Consider the following 15,494-nt stretch of genomic DNA (forward strand, 5'->3'; position numbering starts at 1 on the left):
CGAGAATGAGTTAGACCAAGTTAACGGCCTTTTAGGCTTCCTCCATGTGAATAGGAGTTCACTTTTAGAATAATAAGAATTATACGTCATGGGGAGGGGGACGGCAATCAGGATTTTAGAGATGCTTAGGTGGGGCATGGCCAAAAAAGGTTGGGAACCACTGTTTCAAAACTAGTTGTATAAAAATTTATATGACACACACACACAAAATAAATATAACCTTTTTTTTTTAATTCTGTGTTCCTTTTAATGTTTTTATCTTGCTGAATATATGAATATTTTTCTAAGTAAAAAAGGGCACTTTTTTAATCAGGCGAAAAGTTTTGAATCAATTAATCTAACTGATAAATCTATTAAGCTGCATCCGATTTTACCTTTTATTTCAATCCCCCCTGGCTGTTGTTTATTATTATAATCCCCCTCTTTTGGTTTGCTTCCTTTTCCATTTTGCTCCTCCTCCTCCTCCTCTGCAGTCCCCCTTTCGATTCTTCTCATTTTGTCTTAATTCCTCCCCCCCCCTGCATTCTACTGGCTGTCTTTTCTTTACAGTATCCAGGTGAGATTTATACTTCAGCGCCCTGAGCCAAGTTTATTAGTCCCTCTCTAAAAAGGCATTTACCAAATTTTATTTATTATTTTTATTCCAAACTCAACCTTCCACCAAAGACCCTCAAGAAATGACAAAAAATGATTGTAAGCTACAAGGGCAAGAGACCTAGATTGCGACTAACTGTATTTTATCAACATTCCCAGAAGGTGAACACAAGTCAACTATATTTGCAAACACGCCGTGATGCGCCCCATATACAAAATTTCAGATCCCTATTAGTGGATGATTCCAGGACAAAGTGATTTCTGGAATGTGGCCACAGGGCTTCTTTCCAATAGGGAGAATTAAGCCATGATGCTGTTAAGAATCAAGGGCTGTCATCATCTATAACTCTTACACAGTTGCGTTTCCTTTCTTGTGATTCATTCTGCTGCCATGTACAATACCTGAACGACTTTCCAGAATGTCCTGGCTGGAAGGGGCTCCCTTGAGAGTAGATCTGCTGGTTACCAGTTGTGGATGCTGAAGGCATCATCTTTTTATCTGCTGCAAGAACAAGCACAGAAAAAGCCATTTCAGGATAACAGGATGGGAACGCATAGGGAAGGCACATTGCGTGGCAATGGGAAAATGGTCTCTTGCAGCAAAACAACAACAACTACAAAACGCACACAACCAAAACCAAAAGTTGGTAGGGCTCCCTTTCAACGATACCATAACAAACAATGTGGAAATTAACAACTTGCTTCAGGCCCGATGGGACAATCTTGCCCTCCAGTTATACTAGCAGGGCTGCTCCCAAGATCACAGTTATGTCAATGCACACTTTTTCAGGCTAGTTATGTTCGTGGCCTTATGTGCAAGGCTGCTACAGACAGGTCAATTTTTAACCACATTCGATTAAGAATAACCCACCAGGAAGCTCTGCACATCCCACCAAAACTTTGTGTGTGTGTAGGGAGGGACTATGACCAGCCAGGGGAGGAGCTGAAGAAGAGACGCTGAAGAAGAGGCACTGGAGGTACAAGCTACATCGTGCAAGGGAGTGTATCCCGAAAGGACTTATCCAGGTGTCCTACATGCCAGGGAACAAAATACCCGTGGATCTGTTGTCCAAAGTTGTTAACAAGGAACAACTTCAGGTTTATGTACAGAAGCTACAGTTGGGTTGAAATACTGGAGCTTAAGGTTACACAGAAGGGGGGAGGATGTTGGGAATTCAGTTCCACCTTAAGTTACAGACATGTAGCTCTTGTGTGTCAAATGTCTGTGAACTTCCGTTGTGTATAGCTTTTGCTTTTGCTTCTGCGCTGACCATGAAGGAGAGCAGACGCGTTTCTCTCTCTCCTGAGATACGCTTAATAAATGCTTGTAAATAATGCCAATACGACCGTCTCTCGCCTGTCGTTTCTTGCTGCACAGTGGGGACTGCTGCTGATACAGTGTGCACAGACTTCTGAAGTCTGTGTCGTTATCTCACGCCGCACCGGAGGTGGAGAGCGCCTGGCAGCCGGCCGTGAGGGCACACAGCCCTGGCGTCTCCCATGGTGTTTGCGAACAGGTAGAAGGGGAGGTCTTGTCACTGAGTCCAGGGCTGCCTTTGTAGGTGGGAGCAGTTGCACCCATCCTGGAGGAGCATGCAGCTACACACACAAATTGTAGGGTGAGAGTCTCATGTGGGAGGCAATGGATTTAGGACATGACATAGATTTTAATCGCTGGGGAAAACTCTGGAAGAGCAATTTGAAAATTACAACATGTTATTCCTCGAAGGGTGTAAGGGGGAATGGCTTATAGGGAACAGCCCCCTCTCATCAGGTCGAGTTCTTCGCAGAGCAGCAAGTCCAGTAGCGGATCAGATCACAGGAATCAGGAAGTAGAGAGGGAGGAGAGAGGCTCTGACAGCATGAGAGAGCCTCAACACTCAGCAGAGAAGGAAGCAGCTGGGGAGGAAATGACGGGATTGGCCACTGGAGAGCAGTCATAAGGACGCCCCCCTGAATTGAGGTGCACAGCACCCCGTAGGGCGAGAGGGAGGCGCTTTGGGGTTCCCAAGCTGTTATGTTGGGTGTGAAACAGAAAGAAGCCATTGCGAGGTTCTGACTCGGATTGAGCAGACATGTTTTCCAGACACTTTGCACCGTAAATAAAATGCACAATAAAGACAACTTAAAGACAAGGAGGCGTGGAGCGTCGTTACTCAAGAGTAGCCGCAAGAACCTCTGACAAAGGGGAACTACTGGTACTTGAAAATGATTTAGAGATGGCATTTAACTCTGAGTAGACTTGCTAAGATGTATAAGACTTAATCAGATAAGTTACAGGTAGGTAGCCGTGTTGGTCTGACGTAGTCGAAACAAAATAAAAAAATTCCTTCCAGCAGCACCTTAAGAGACCAACTAAGTTTGTCATTGGTATGAGCTTTCCTATGCATGTGTGCATGCACACGAAAGCTCATATCAATGAGCTTAGTTGGTCTCTAAGGTGCTGCTGGAAGGAATTTTTTTATTTTAATCAGATAAGTGCTGGAGATGCAATAAGGTCGAGGGTACATTTTTTCATATGTGGTGGACCTGTAAAAGTGTAAAAGAGTATTGGAAAATAATTTATAATGAATTGAAACAACTGTTTAAAAGCACATTTCCAAAAAACAACAACAACCAGAGTCCTTTTTGTTGGGGATAATTCAGATGGAAATTTCCAGGTGTCAAAACAGGTTATGTATGCCACCACTGCAGCCAGTGTTTCGTTAACCCAAAAATGGAAAACAAGCAAGGTCCCAACCAAAGAAGAATGGCAACTTAAACTGGTGGAATATGTGCAGCTTGCGGATCTAACTTATAGAATAAGAGAACAAGAAGAACATTCATTTAGGGAAGATTGGAAAATGTTTAATGAATATAGGGTGGGGGAATTGTGTACAGCTGAAAACGTTGGCAGCATTAAGGTAAATTCAACAGTGTAAACAAGTTTTGATGGAAGTAATAATGGAATACTGAATGGTTTTGTTTATATAAAATACTAGCTGACCCGGCTACGCGTTGCTGTGGTTCTTTCCTGTGATTCCCCACCCCCACCCTGTCCCGATCCATGATGTATCCTGCCCCTCCTCCCTCCACCCCGGCTCATCCCTGTGTTTTGGTAGGATACCCTTCCCTCTGTTGTCCCTGGGGAGTGTTGGCCCCTCCCCCTGTATCTCCATACCTTGGCCCCCACCCTTCAAAAAGGAACTGTCAGCTTCTAGGTTCTATTTCCCAGCATGCACTTTTGTCTGAGCCTTCTGTTGTCCCTGGGGAGTGTTGGCCCCTCCCCCTTGTATCTCCATACCTTGGCCCCCACCCTTGGAGAAGGAACTGTTAGGTTCTGGGTTCTATTTCCCAGCATGCACTTTTGTCTGAGCCCTCTGTTGTCCCTGGGGAGTGTTGGCCCCTACCCCCGGTATCTTCCTACATTGGCCCTCACCCTTGGAGAAGGAACTGTCAGTTTCTGGGTTCCATTTCCCAGTATTTACTTTTGTCTGAGCCCTCTGTTGTCCCCTCCCCCCTGTATCTCCATACATTGGCCCCTGTGCATGCATCGTGAACATTTCTATATATTTAGATTAAGGATCGGGGGTGATGATGCACCCTGGGACCCAGAGAACTACTTTAAAAATCCCGATGGGGGGGGTCAAATAGCGAAGCCCCACAGCCCCGTAGCAACAGACAGGCCCAGACAGAAGGAGGGGGGCCATTTGGGCCACTTGGCGCGGGCCTCCGAATCCAAAGGGGGCCTCGGTCAGCATTTTCACAATCAGTAAAATGAAAAAAGTAACAAAAGGGTTAAAAACAGGGCCACATTATCTACTTGCCCCGGGCCTTTGTCTGGCCCTGCAAGGGCCCGGCAACAGAAGGCACGTTCTGAAACACCTGAGTTGTTCAGTTCCATAAAAAACCCAGGAAGTGGCAAGGGGAAGGTAGGGGATTGTAAATCGGGGGGGGGGGATTGGCCACTGCAAATATCTGAGGACTTAAACTGGGGAGAGAAAGTGCATGGTTGTTTTTTGTTTTGTTTTTTTAAAAAAGACGCAGAGGCTTGTAATCAGTCATAGTGTATAAAGCCTAGGTTAAAAGGGGCACGACTGCCCTTACTTAAAATGGCTGCCGGAGCCTCGCATGTGACACAACCATAGCTGCCAAGTTATCCCTTTTTTTAAGGGATTTTCCCTTATGCTGAATAGGCTTCCTCGCGAGAGAAGGGAAAACTTGGCAGCTATGGACACAACATCCACTAAATTATAAAGCAAAAACCCCTCACTGTGCCCCCAAGTGCAGAAATGATGAATGACTGCCTAATGCTGCCAGGCGTTTATTAATGCAGCCGCTGGGAGAGGCTTTGGGCTTGGGCTTTGGGGGTGGAATGGCTGTTTTGGTGGTTGTTGGATGGTTGCTCCCCCTCACCCTACGTCAGCCTATTTGGGCTCCTCCTCCCCCCACCTCCCACCCAGGGCTCCATTCAGGATAGTATTTAAAGGGCTGTAGAGCTGAGGCCTAGTCTGTAAAATGGAGCCGAGGCCTAGTCTTTAGGCTGTAAAGTAGAGGCGAGGCCTTGGCTTGGGCTAGTACAGGCATCCCCAAACTGCGGCCCTCCAGATGTTTTGGCCTATGACTCCCATGATCCCTAGCTAACAGGACCAGTGGTCGGGGAAGATGGGAATTGTAGTCCAAAACATCTGGAGGACCGAAGTCTGGGGGTGCCTGGGCTAGTATTTAAATGTGACCCGAGGCCTCCACCCTGTATTTCCATTCCTTGGCCCTGGCCTGACTCTGTGGGTTGTCTGGTAATGGCCGCCTTGGTGGTTTCAGTTGCTTGGTTGATGACATCATTATTTGGTGTGGGTGTGGTGTAGATTTCACAGGAAGGGAGGGGGTGTACTTTGGGAGGAATTCCACTTGAGGGCGCTGTTTTACTTTGAGGAAAAGCAGGTCTGTACCTGTGCAGGTGTGAGTTCTGAGGGATTTTTTTTCTAACAACGCTCGGCGAGTGGCCTGAATTGTTGTGTCAAAATTTCAGGACGATCGGTCAAGCGGTTACAGAGAAAAGTGGATCCCGCACTTTCATGATTTTTACATTTATATATATATATATATATATATATATATATATATATATATATATATATATATATGATGCAGGGTATGCTATGAAAACAAATCATGGAAAGAGAAGAAGGGAAGTCATTGTTATTTTAAGGTTGTCTAAATCAGGCATCCCCATACTTCGGCCCTCCAGATGTTTTGGACTACAATTCCCATCTTCCCCGACGACTGGTCCTGTTAGCTAGGGATCATGGGAGTTGTAGGCCAAAACAGTTTGGGCTGCAGTTTGGGGATGCCTGGTCTAAATGAATATTCTAAATTATAAAACAGAAAATTTAATACACACACACACACACACACACACACACACAAAAAAAAATAAAGAGTCTGATAAGTGAGCACACCCTGCCTCATCTTTAAAAGCTTGGCGGGAGGTACATGGCAGTTGTTGGGACATCTTTGTAACTTCTGTTTGGGTCTTGCCATTGTCATATCTCTTGCCTTCCCCACAGATCCTGAACTCTTGGCTCCTGGACCTTGTGTTTTCTACTGAGCCTGTACTGCTATTAGCCTGAATAAAGATCTGAATAAAGGCTGCTGGCCTTGTGTTGCGGGGCAGGAGTCTGACAGTAAGACAGCTGTACCATCTTTAAAAAAGGTGTGGTGGGGGTTGGGGGTGGGAGCACCGCTGCAGCACACACTCAATTACCCACGTAGCACTATCCCTGTCTGTTGCTTCTCTGCTTTGGGGAGATGCTATAGTTTGGTGGTAGATCACATGCTTCTCATGGAAAAGGTTCCAGGTTTAATCCTTAGCATTAAACCTGGACCAGGTAGCCAGTGATGGAGAATACCTCTCTCTGACTAAGACCCTAGGGTGTCACTGCCAGTCGGAATGGATAATCCTAGTGTACACAGATGTACCCATATGTCTGACCTGGGAAAAAAGCTTCCTCTGTTCATTTTGGACCTTTAACGGGGAAGTAGAAACAGCGCCCTCTCCAGGTGCATCATTACAATACGAAACGTACAGTACATACAATTTGGCACCTTTAAATAACACTCGAAATCTAACATCTACAGCAGCTGCTTTGTGGCGCGATGACTGAGCACGTTCCTTATATGCACAGGGTTCTGGATTCTATCCCTGAAACCTCCAATTTAGAAGGGTGAGGCACGCAGGAGATGGTGGGAAAGACAGCTCTCTGCTGGAAGAGATTCTGGCAAGCTGCTGCCAGTCAGAACAGACAGGGTTGGACTAGGCAGAAAAGGCTTGAAGGGCCGTAGCAGAGTGGTAGAACTTGTGCTTTGCCAGCAGGTTAAATCCCTGGCATCTCCAGGCAGGGCTGGGAGAGAACCCTGTCTAAAAGCTGCTGCCAGTCAGTGTAAACAATACTGAGCTAGATGGATCAATGGTCTGACTTGGTACAAGACAGCTTCCGCTGTTCTTAAATAATCGGACCTGATATAAGCCTGTGTTGCTTTGCTCACAAGCCGCAAGCTATTCTCCGCGCCCACAAGGTTCAAAATGTGAGTTTCTGTGCAAGAGTTGTGGCACGGGCACTGCAGAGCCAGCAGCTGAAGCATGCGAAGAGAGGGCTGGCCTCACCACCAGCATGTGTATGCTAAAACAGCCATTTGCCCGGCTCCTGGAAGTGAGTCAGAAGCAGTTAAAGACTTAGTTGCTGACCAGGGATGGATCTAGTTCAGTTCAGTTCAGTTCAAGCTTATTTGTCTTCTTGGCCTTTGGCCATTAACAAATCACGGGAATATAAAACGCACTACAAACAACAACTGCAACGTTACACAGAGCCGCAAATTGACCTGAAGACATTGCACAACAATTAAAAAGCATTTCCTCAGAGCTTGATCTCAGATATTTGGAGATCGAGTCGGTGGGCAGCTGGTAGGATCTAGCAGCTGTCAAAGCAAAACTGCTGACACTACAGCACCGTGTGGAGGTCAAGGTGCCAGGGCTGCAGTTCTTCACCCCTGGGTCCCCAGATGTTGGACTGCAACTCCCATTATCCCCAGCCAGCTTAGCTAATGGTAGGAATGATGGGAGTTGTGGTCCAATGACATCTGGGGAGCCAAGGTTGAAGAGCAGTAGGTTAGAGACTAGGGAGACCCAGTCTCAAATCCCCCCACAGCATGCAGCTCCCTAGCTGACCTGGGTCAGTCATTCTCTCTCAGGCTAAGCTACCTCACAGGGTTGTTGTGTAGATAAAATGGGAAGAGAGAATTCATTGCATCACCTTGAACTCCTTGGAGGAAAGATAAGGGAAAAAGCTGAATAAATACATACAACGATTTTTTAACATGACCTCTTTGTTTCTCAATGTCAACTTTTGTCCATTAGACTCACATACATGCCAAAGCTCCACAAACTGCTAAACAACTTCTGTTTTAGATTCCCTAAAACCGGACATGAACACATAGTGACATTTGTCGTCATTAATGCAGAAAGGAAATCCCCCGCAAACAATTGTATAAAAACAAACAACTTCTGTTTTTGATTCCCTAAAACTGGACATGAACACGTAGTAATATATATCGTCATTACTGCAGAAAGGAAATCCCCCGCAAACGGTTGTATAAAAAACAAAGGAATGTTTTGTGTTTGATCCAGAAACTACTCCAAGGTGCATGAAATGAAATTCAAGTTGGGTAAAATCTCTTCTTAACGAAAACTTTGACAACTGCAGTATATAAGGTTCTCAAGTTCACATAATAATATTTGTTGGTTGTTTTTCCTCACAGAGTGACCTAACACAACTTACAAAAAACCAGTTCACAACATCCAATAAAAATCTAAAAATACAGCTAGACAGATAAAACACCTCAGGGCTTACAGATTCCATCCCACACACACAAAAAGCCACAATGCCACCCCTTAAATTAAGGACCAAAAGCCTGGGTAAAGAGTAAAGCCCTTGGCAGGCACGTAAAAATAAATAAAGATATTGCCAGGTGTGCCTGCCTAGGGAAAGCATTCCACAAGCGAGTGGGGGTCACCACCAAAAAGGCCTGCTCTGCTGTTGGATGGGGCACACAGAGAAGGGCTTCAGATGATGATAGCAGGTTCGCTGAAATGACTTTAGGGGACAAAACTGGACGGAATGAACACACTGCGGACCCTCAATTTCACATTCTCTTTTTGAAGCAGCACTATTCTCTCTCACACACTGATGTTCAGTGGTTGTGAGAGCTGCCGCTTAGGGCCTCCCAAGAGGGAGGCACCAGCAGGCTCAGGGAACCCCCAAGTGGTCTGAAGAAGAAGAAGAAGAACAAAAATTAGGGGGGAAAAATACCTTAATGGGAAAAACTCAGACATCCCAGTAGGAAGTAAGCTAGGTCAGTGGCAGAGCACCTGTCTTGGATGCAGAGAAGGTCCCAGGTCCAGGTAGGGCTGGGAATGCTGCCAGCCAGTGTAAGGAACTCTGAGCCAGATGGACTAGTGATCTGACACAATGTAATATGTTCTATGGCCATCCAATTGTTTGTCATATGGAAAGGCAATAAATAGCTCAGTGGTACAGTATCTGCTCTGTATGTTTAATCTCCAGGTAGGGCTAGGAATGTCCCTTGCCTGAAACCCTGGAGAGCCACTGCAGGTCAGTGCAGACAATACCTGAAGGAGTGTCTCCACCCCCATTGTTCTGCCCGGACACTGAGGTCCAGTGCCGAGGGCCTTCTGACGGTCCCACTGCGAGAAGTGAAGTTACAGGAAACCAGGCAGAGGGCTTTCTCGGTAGTGGCGCCCGCCCTGTGGAACGCCCTCCCATCAGATGTCAAAGAGAAAAGCATCTACCAGACTTTTAGAAGACATCTGTTTTAGAAGACACCTGTTTAGGGAACCTTTTAATGTTTAACAGACCATTGCATTTTAATATTTTGTTGGAAGCTGCCCAGAGTGGCTGGGGAAACCCAGCCAGATTGGCTTAATAATAATAATAATAATAATAATAATAATAATAATAATAATAAATCTGGATGGGCCAATGGCCTGATTTGTTAGAAAGCACCTTCTTCTGTTCTAGTGGCAATGGAAGGTTGACTGGGCATGGGGAGGCATAAACAGAGTTTTTTTGGGGGCGGGGATGGAGTGGCTGGAATCCAGAACAGAAACACTCTGCACTGCAACATCTGCTTGTAGGTCCCACTTGCTAGGCCAAGCTGTATGCCTGCGGAAAGCCATCTAGTGAGGCTTCCCCAGAAAAAACTGATTTCTGGTATTTGGCTGTGTGTTTCCACAGAGGCAGGGGGTAGAGGGAGAGTTCCTTATTTTCGAATTTGGACTCTCAGCAAATGCAGAACTTCTGACCTCAGCCCATGTCCTCAACAGTTTTTTATATATAATCTGTCTCGTAAGACATGCTGCTTATAAACATATAGCTCTTTCTTCCTGCTAAGATACGTGCTCGACGGCTGCAGAGCAAACGTCCCCACCAAGATTGGCCCCTCTGCATGAGCTTGGACTATTTGCACAAAACCAGTCCAAAATCAACACAATGCTAAATCCTAGAAGTAACGTGCAGGTCTGACTGTATATTTTGATCACACCTAAGTGAAAAATGCAATTTTTTAATCATTTAAGGAAAAAAGGACACGGGATTATTAATGGTGCCTTACCTAGAGAAAGCCATAGGTGGAACTTATTAAATACACACACACACACACACACACACACACACACACACACACACACACACACACACAAAACATCTCTTGTGCCATTCATCTAAGTCTTGTAGCCAAGCTCCACCCCTTGCACATTTCGCTTAATTAGTTCCTTCCTGGTATGCAAAACTCATACAAACAGCAAACTACAGTTTGCACTTGCCCTACAAACTAGGATCAAATCCCAGTTTTGCAATCCTGTTTGTGGGAAAATGTAAATAATAAGAACACAGGAAGTTGCTTTCTACTGAGCCAGACCAGTGGTCCATCTAGCTCAGTGGCTCTTCAGGGTTTCAGAGAGGAGTCTTTCTCTGCCCAGCTCAAGGTACCAGAGATGGAACCTTTTCAATACAAAGCATGCACTAGGCCAGTGAGCTGTGCACTGTCTCTAAAAACAGAAAGCTGCCTTAAACAGTCGTACCTTGGTTTTTGAACAGCTTAGTTCTCAAATGTTTTGGCTCCCGAATGCCGCAAACCCGGAGTGAGTGTTCCGGTATGCGAACTAATTTCGGAAGCCAAACGTCCGACGGGGCTTGCAATTGGCTGCAGGAGATTCCTGCAGCCAATCAAAAGCCACACTTTGGTTTCCGAACTTTTTGGAAGTTGAACAGACTTCTGGAACGGATTCCGTTCAACTTCCGAGGTTCAACTGTATTGTTGTCCATCCCCCCCCCCATTCAATCTAGCCCAGCACTGACTACTTGGACTCTCCATGGCTTCAGGCAGAGATCAATCATATTCCCTGCTATCTGATCCACTGGGTAGAAGCGCCAAGGACTGAATTTTCTTCATGCAAAGCATCTGTTCTCCCACTGAGCTTTGGCCCTTCTCCAGAATTTGCTGTTTTGCCTCAAACCAGGAACCAATTAATTAAGCTAAGTATGTAAGGGGAGGAGGAAGGTGGTGTTCGGAAGAGAGATATCCTGAGAGCAGGGGGTTGTTAGGAGCACAGGAAGTGTGCAGTGGTGCCTCGCTAGACGAATGCCCTGCTAGACGAAAATTTCGCTTAATGAAAGGATTTTCTGATCAGAGGTTGCCTCGCTATACGACGAGGTTTTCTATGGCCACCGCTTCGCCGTGCGAAGCGTGGCCATAAAAACCTCTGATCAGAAAATCAGGGCATTCATCTAGCGAAAGGGGACCAGCTGTAGGAAGGGAAGAAGGCAAAGGAAGATCTGCTGAGAGGCGCTGACAGCTGTCAGCGCCTCTCAGCTGATCTTCCTTTGCCTTCTTCCCTTGCTGCAGCTGGTTCTCCTTTGTGTTCTGTTGGTCTCTGCCCCGGCAATTCTTGCTTGGGACGACACAGACGGATGCTGTAGGTTGGAATCTTGTTGGTTGCTAATGGACCGTTCCTAAGGTGTCCCAGATTGACTTTGAAAAGTCAAGGCAGGGTGAGGTAAGCAGAACAAGAAGTTCAGGGAGACCTAATGTTTTCCCCTGTTGGAAAAAGGTCATTGTGTACCTAGAAAGGACCCCTGGCGGCTATCTCCTCATTTCTCTTTAGTGGCAAACAGTGGGATGTTTCGGACTTAGCTGAGAGCTACTTGCACGATGATTAATTCAAAACAAATGTAAAAACTTCATCCTCAGCAGGGAAGCTTAGGAACAATAAAAAGGGGAAAACATCACTTCTTTAAACTGTTACTGAAAAAACACAGCACTCCTCCCGCCCAGGAAGAGACTAGGCTTGTTTACGGATGGAATCACTACTTGCTAACAGTTCTCCACCAGGCTGACAGGCACTGTTTGAGAAGCAAGCCTCTTGGTTTTCCCTTTTATTAAACTTAATAAAGGAAGAAAGAGGGAGGAAGGAAGGATGGAGCTCCCGTCCGCCCTCCCCCCCCACTCAGGCTGCTCCTCCCCTGTCCCACGTTCCTGTCGCTGGCTGCAGCCGTGGAGGGGGCGGAAACAGCCCAATTTCCATAACCCACAGCAACCTTCCCCCTTCAGTTTTCGGAGGGGAAAAGTGTGGGTTATGGTCCGTAAAATACGGTAATTTTTTTTTTTGCTTCTGGGGTGGGGGGCAGCTGCCCCCCCGCCCCTCGCTGGGTACGCCCATGTATGAGATCAGAGTTACTTACTGGGTGACTTTAGCTGAAAGCAGCACAGAATGTGGTTGTAAGAACTTGGCTAAAATGATTGACGGACTGCATCTAACAGTGTTTTACTCAGAGCAGACCCATTGAAATTAATGGATATGGCTAACATAGGTCCATTAAGTTCAACGAGCTTGCTGTCAGCAGAACATTGTTGGATACAACCCTTTGTTACTGCCTAAGCAAGAGCCTGTGGCTCAGTTGCAGAGAATCTGCTTTGCATGCAAAAGGTCCCTGGTTTAATCCCCAGGTACGGCTTGGAGAGATCCTTGTCTGAGGCCCTGGAGAGCTGCTGAAGACTGTGCTACTTGATCATGGTGCCATCAGACTCATATTTTCCCCTTCCTATAAGGGAACATAATTGCTTGGGGCCTGGTAGCCATCCTCAGCTACTAGTCACTATAGGGACGCGGGTGGTGCTGTGGGCTAAACCACTGAGCCTCTTGGGCTTTTGATTGGAAGGTTGGCGGTTCAAATCCCCATGAAGGGGTGAGCTCCCGTTGCTCTGTCCCAGCACCTGCCAACCTAGCTGTTCAAAGGCACACTAGTGCAAATAGATAAATAGGTGTGGTGGGAAGGTAAACGGAGTTCCGTGCACTCTGGCTTCCATCAAGGTGTTCCGTTGTGCCAGAAGCGGTTTAGTCATGCTGGCCACATGACCCGGAAAGCTGTCTGTGGACAAACGCCGACTCCCTCGGCCTGAAAGCGAGATGACTGGACTTAACTGTCAAGGGCTCCTTTACCTTTTTTATTATAATTATTACTAGCCACACCCCCTGTCCCACCAAGGTATGCACATTGGAAGGGAGTGTTTGGTTCAGTATCTATTCAAGATACAAGTAGTTTGTCAGAACAGAGGATCACAAATAGCAGTGATATCAATAACAATCTTAAGAGCAGAGTTTACTTACTAGTAGTTATGCCAGCGAACATCTCGGCAAACCTTGGATCCCTCTCTTGGGAGAAGATGGCATCAGGCTTTTCCACTGGTTTCCCACCCTCATGAACGTTAGGCTGTATACTTGGAACGGGGACCTATTTGCAACAGGCAGAGAGAAGGAAGTCACATGCTCCTTTATGGCTAAGCTTCCACCTTTTCAAACGGCAGTAAACTTCAAGAGTCATTTTTTCCAATAAATGCACTTGATTTTCTGTACTGCCAGAGAGCAACTCTGGCCCATTTGAATGCTCTTCAGGACATGAACCAGGGGTCTTCTGTGTCAGGCATTCATTCCCAAACTATGGCTTATCATGTAGCAGCAAGTATTCCAGTGGACAGGGAGAAAGCTGCGGTTGATGTTGCTGCCATGTGATGCAAACTAAGCCATGGTTTGGCTTAGCGCTGCTTCAGAACTTGGGATAAATGATTTGTTTCTCCCAAACAAACCATGAGTGGGAGAGCCAAGAACAAACCTTGGTTACAGCTCATGGTTTGCTCATGGAGTGAGACAAACCACAAGCCTGTGTTCACCTGTAATGGTTAGATAAATCATGGTTTAGCTCTCATGACTGTGATTTTCTCCCTGTGCAACAAACACTTGCTTGTTCCCATTAAACCATTAGCTTAGTATTATGGGTAGACCAGGCCAGCATGTGCTTGTTCTGTTGTTTAGATTTCCAATTCCTGCCTATTTTTATACATACATAAACAAACAAACAAACAAACAAACAAAGAGTCCACCTCGCCAGGTATGTCTCACCTGAGATAAGTCATATGATGATAGCCCATCTCTCTGGTGCACCTCAAGCTCTGCTTGTTGTTGCTGAAGTTGCCTGGAAGCAGGAAAGAGAAACCGTTGCTGCTGGTTCATTTGAGCCTGCAGGACTGTATTTAACAGACAGGAAGATTGTCCGGCTGGCTGTGACTTGACGGCTTAATATCCAACGTGCGCCTCCTTGCCTTATCCCCTCTTGGTCCAACCTGTTCACCTTCCCCAATAATAAAGCAAGCATGGTTTAAAATCCCACCCCCCCCAGCACAGGAGAGGAAAGATGGTTGACTGGTGGGACCAGGAAGGAACAAAGCAGGAGGTGTCTGGGTATGCAGAACCATAATTAGAGACATGCAGGTGTTTGTAACCTTCTCCCCCTGCAAGGTATTCCAGCAATAAATCATTTTCCAATTTAAAGAAAAGGGCATTTGAGACGGGAGCTGCAGAAAACCTGGGCTCCTGCTTCTTTCCAGCAGGCAATTTTAGAATTTTGCAATTGCAACCTACTAAGATTGAAGGAAATAAAGCCATCTGAATGCATGAGGGGGCACCCTGCAGCTGATAGCCTTAATCCAATTAGGAAAACTTTGGAAGTAAATTAAAATGTGCAGTAGCAAGGCCGTCTACATCAAAGGGAACTGACACATTCAATACAGGGGAAGTGAAATGAATCAGAATGAGGAAGAGAAATATGTCAAAAATGCCTGTATAAATCTCATGGATGCCGACTTAATCTGTATCCAGTGTCAGGTGCTTTTTAGGAAATGCCAAAAGTCAGTTTATTTGAAACCAATGAGGCTGGTTCATATACCATACATTTTTCTCTCCGCATGAATATTTCCAGTTGGTGTGGGTCCGCCTTGGGTCTGTTACCCAATTAAAGAAATCTTAGTCCATTAATCACATAATTTTGAATTGACCAACTGATTCTTTAATCAATTAGATCTGCATAGATTTCTACGCTAATAAAACCAGCTCTAAAGATGACGGCATACAGTGCTCTCTCTCTTTTTAAAGACCATCTTCAATAATATTTGTTCTGCTCACAGAACACCTTGCATGTTATCTATCAGGATAGAAAAATTAAGATGTGGAAACAGCCACCAATTTAGATGGCTTTAAACAAGGATCTGACAATTTCATGGAGGATAAGACTATCAATAGCTATTAGCGATGATGGCTATATTGAACCACCAGGATCAATGGCGGTATGCTTCCAAACGCAAGTTGCTGAGGAGCCACAGTAGTGGAGGGGGCATCAATTTTGTGGGCTTCCCAGAAGCATCTGGATGGGTCATGGTGGAAAAAAGGATACTAGACTGGGAAGACTCTGCACAGTTCTTCTTATGGGTTCTTATCATATTACAGTAGGAGGATA

The 15,494-nt window shown here is 45.8% G+C and overlaps 1 protein-coding gene across 3 annotated transcripts in view; it reads right to left on the reverse strand.

Moving 5' to 3' along the window:
* The window catches only part of ARNT2 (aryl hydrocarbon receptor nuclear translocator 2), a 147,014-nt gene that overhangs the window by 14,415 nt on the left and 117,105 nt on the right, over positions 1-15,494 (reverse strand). For all 3 annotated transcript variants that reach the window (XM_088656510.1, XM_035131344.3, XM_088656511.1), the window contains 3 exons: positions 14,105-14,177; positions 13,316-13,439; positions 997-1,096 (listed from right to left, as the gene is read on the reverse strand). In XM_088656510.1, the coding sequence (XP_088512636.1) occupies positions 997-1,096; positions 13,316-13,439; positions 14,105-14,177 (297 nt within the window). The remainder of the gene's footprint in view (positions 1-996; positions 1,097-13,315; positions 13,440-14,104; positions 14,178-15,494) is intronic.

This window comes from Zootoca vivipara, chromosome 13 (genome assembly GCF_965207765.1).
Source record: "Zootoca vivipara chromosome 13, rZooViv2.hap1.1, whole genome shotgun sequence".
NCBI lineage: Eukaryota > Metazoa > Chordata > Lepidosauria > Squamata > Lacertidae > Zootoca > Zootoca vivipara.